This window comes from Rhinopithecus bieti, unplaced genomic scaffold (genome assembly GCF_001698545.2).
Source record: "Rhinopithecus bieti isolate Rb0 unplaced genomic scaffold, ASM169854v2 scaffold_41728, whole genome shotgun sequence".
Taxonomy (NCBI): domain Eukaryota; kingdom Metazoa; phylum Chordata; class Mammalia; order Primates; family Cercopithecidae; genus Rhinopithecus; species Rhinopithecus bieti.
The window spans coordinates 88554-92498 of NW_016816881.1; the positions used below are offsets into that span (position 1 = coordinate 88554).

At 48.1% G+C, this 3945-nt stretch overlaps 1 protein-coding gene across 3 annotated transcripts in view; it reads right to left on the bottom strand.

Moving 5' to 3' along the window:
• Positions 1–3527: 3527 nt before the first annotated feature.
• GLOD5 (glyoxalase domain containing 5) overlaps positions 3528–3945 on the bottom strand; it is an 11668-nt gene continuing 11250 nt past the window's right edge. For all 3 annotated transcript variants that reach the window (XM_017855434.1, XM_017855433.1, XM_017855436.1), the window contains exon 4: positions 3528–3860. In XM_017855434.1, coding sequence (XP_017710923.1) covers positions 3735–3860 — 126 coding nt within the window. In that variant the 3' untranslated portion in view covers positions 3528–3734. The remainder of the gene's footprint in view (positions 3861–3945) is intronic.

The following is a 3945-nucleotide window of genomic DNA, read 5'->3' on the forward strand; positions in this document are numbered from 1 at the left end:
CTGTTGCCCAGGCTGGAGTGCAGTGGTGAGATCTCAGCTCACTGCAACCTCCTCTGCCTCCCAGGCTTAAGCAATTCTCCCACCTCAGCCTCCTGAGTAGCTGGGATTACAGGCACATGCTTCCATGCCCAGCTATTTTTCATAGAGATGAGGTCTTACTATGCTGCCCAGGCTGGTCTCGAACTCCTGACCTCAAGTGATCCGCCCACCTAAAGTGCTGGAATTATAGGCATGAGCCATTGCACCCGGTCTGTAAAATTTAATTCCTTATAGTGGCCCAGAAGACCTTAGAGCACCACTGTATCTTTCTGACCTCATCTCCTATCATCCTCCCCTCCATCACTCTGTTCCAGCCACTTATCAGCTAGATGGCCTTGGGCACAGTACCTAACTACCCTGTACTTTGGTCTCCTCATCTGTAAAATGGGAAGGATAATAGTGCCTAGTATTATCTAGTAAGTGGCAGAACCAGAATTCGAACCCAGGCAGTCTGGGTCAACGACCATACTCTTAACCCCTATGCTTCACCCATTTTCCTTCCAAACCAGTCTTTTTCACTGACACTTCCCAAAGAAGGAGTGTAGGTTATTTGCACAGAATATATATAAGACCTCAATCCGTGTTCTGCAAAAGGGAAACTAATATCCCTTTATTTATTGTAGAGACAGGGCCTTGCTCTGTCACCCTGACTAGTATGCAGTGGCGTGATCACAGCTCACTACAGCCTCAACCTGGGCTCAAACGATCCTCCTACCTTTTAGCCTCCCAAGTAGCTGAGACTATAGGCACACACTGCCATGTCCGGCTAAATTTTTTTGTATTTTATGTAGACACAGGGTCTCACCATGTTACCCAGGCTGGTCTCAAATTCCTGGGTTCAAGTGATCCTCCCTCCTTGGCCTCCTAAAGCACTGGGATTACAGGCACGAGCCACTGTGCTCCTGGCCTTATTTTAATTTTTTAGAGACAGGGTCTTGCTATATCACCCAGGCTGGAGTGCAGTGGCGTGATCATAGCTCACTGCAGCCTCAACTTCCTGGGCTCAAGTGATCCTCCCACTTCACCCTCTTGAGTAGCTAGGATTAAGGGCATGCATTACCACGCCTGACTAATTTTTTAATTTTTTGTAGAGATGGGATCTCACTATGTTGCCCAGGTTGGTCTGGAACTCCTGGCCCAAATGATCCTCCCACCTCAGCCTCCCAAAGTGCTGGGATTACAGGCGTGAGTGACCATGCCCAGCCAATGCCTCTTCTAGATGACATCATTTTAAGTATTACAGAGACAGTGGATTAAATAACAGCAAATCAGGAATTATTCCCTCTTCAATCTTCTTTCAGTCCTCCTTGTTATACAAAGAAGGTGGATGCTAACAAGTTCTTAGTATCTCTTTAACCACCTGCCATATCTCCCTTTGTAATGTCAGGGCCAGGGAGTACAGGGAACAGAAGTGGCTAGAATCTAATGACATTGTTATGCTTTTATAGCTGTTGGTTTTTACAGTTACTTTTCCTTTATGCCAAGACAATGGGTTTTCATGTACTTGGATGAATATTTTCTTTTGTATAAATGTATTTAGGGCTGGGCACGTGGCTGATGCCTGTAATGCCAGCACTTTGGGAGGCCAAGGTGGGTGGAGCACTTGAGGTCAGGAGTTTGAGACCATCCTGGCCAACATGGTGAAACCCCGTCTCTACTAAAAGTACAAAAATTAGCCAGGTGTGGTGGCACGCGCCTGTAGTACCAGCGACTTGGGAGGCTAAGACAGGAGAATCGCTTGAACCTGGGAGGTGGAGGTTGCAATGACCCTGAGATCACGCCACTACACTCCAGCCTGGGCGACAGAGCAAGACTCTATCTCANGTGCCCGGCAGGAGGATCTCTTGAGGCCAGGAGTTTGACACCAGCCTGAGCAACATAGCGAGACCCCGACTCTACCAAAACAAAAAAAAAAACCCAAACAAATAAAAATCACTTCCCCTGTCCCACCATCACACTTGCGTGGACCACTGCAGTGGCCTCCCCTTCACTGGTCGCCTGTTTCCACCCTCGCTCTGACAGTGTATTTTCCATGCAGTGGCCAGAGGGAGCCTGTTAAATCCTAAATCAGATCACGTCCCTCCTCTGCCCACAACCTTCCTTCAGCTGCCTATCACTCAGAGTAAAAGACAAAGCCCTTGCCCTGGCCTGCCAGACCCCACCCATGTATACCCCTTGCTTCCCCCACTGACTTCCTTGCTGTTCCTCACACACACCAGGCACATTCATGCATTAGGGCCTTTGCACTGGCCGATGCCTCTGCCTGGTGTGCCCTTCCTCCACTGGCTAGCTGTGTGGCTCACTCATCTCTTCAGATCTGTGCTCAAGACCCTTCTCAGTCATACTTTCCGGGACCACCTCATTAGACATCAGAGGCTGCCCCAGCAATTTCTTTTTTTTTCAAGTCAGACTTTCACTCTGTCACCCAGGAAGGAGTGCAGTGGCGCGATCTCGGCTCATGCAACCTCTGCCTTTGGGTTTAAGCAATTCTGGTGCCTCAGCCTCCCGAGTAGCTGGGACTACAGACATAGGCCACCACGCCCGGCTAATTTTTGTATTTTTAGTAGACACGGGGTTTTGCCATGTTGGCCAGGCTGGTCTCGAACGCCTGACCTCAGTGATCCGCCTGCCTCGGCCCCCCAAAGTGCTGGGATTACAGGGGTGAGCCACTGTGTCCAACCTGCCCCAACAGTTTTTATCTGCATTCCCTCTTTTCCGTGTTTTCTTTTTCTCCAAACCATTTATCAGCCTGTAACATACTTAATATTTTACCTACTTAGTTTTATTTATTTTCTATCTCTCCCACTAGAATGGCAATTCCACAAACAGGTATGCTTATCTCTTTTGCTCAGTGCTATCTCTCCAGTGCCTGGAACAGTGCCTGGCACACAGTAGGTGCTTAACATACATTTTTAGTTGACTGAATGATAGAGGGGCACAGAAACAGAGGAAATTTGACCTTGTCCCGCCTACCCTGCCATGAGCTATGCTTCAATTGAGATGATTTGCCTTATTTATTTATTTATTTATTTATTTATTTATTTATTTTGTGGAGGGGAGGGTTTCACTATGTTGCCCAGGCTGGTCTTGAACTCTTCGATCTACTAGATCCAAAGGTAGAAAGTGCTAAATACCCTGAGAGTGAGACTAGAGAAGGCTCTCCGGGAAGAGGTAGTATCGCCTGGTGCTGGTCCTGGAAGGTCTGATGGGAATGAGAGATTCTGGGATTCTGCGAGGCCCAGGAATGGAGGAAACAGCAGGCAGCAACTGGAGGAGTGAGGCGAGTTAGGAAAGGATGAAGATGATGGCATCACTGACAAGGAGAAATCTGTCAGGAGCCTTGAATCCCAAGGGGATGATCCTAGATTCCGTGCTCAGAGGTGTCATACCCTGGTCATAGGCCTCCGACCAAACAGCTCAGAGATCTCACACCTTACATAAACACCCATGCATGGCTCCAATACAATAATGAAGATCCCGTATTCGTAGAGAGGTTATGCATTTATTAGGCCAGCTTGGATGACATACAGACATGTAGGTTTGGTCCCAAACCTGTCTTGGGTCCCCCCTGAGCAGGATGTGTGAAGTGACTAAGTCTTCAGTCCTCAGAGGTCTCTGGGCCTGGGTGGGGGTTTGCAGGAAGGAAAGGAGAGGGCAACATCGAGGGGGACAGAATGGAGAAGGTCTAGCCTCCGTCATGAGGAGATGTAGTTTGACACCTCAATCAGGTTTCTGTCGGGGTCTCGGAAGTAGATGGACATAATAGGCCCTTTTGCCCCTGTTCTGGGGACTGGCCCCTCCTCAATAGGGACATCACAAGCCTGAGGTGGGAAGAAAAAACAAAAGTCATTCATCAAAGTCTGTGTGAGACCAAAATTTAATTCTTTTTTTTTTTTTTTTTTTTTT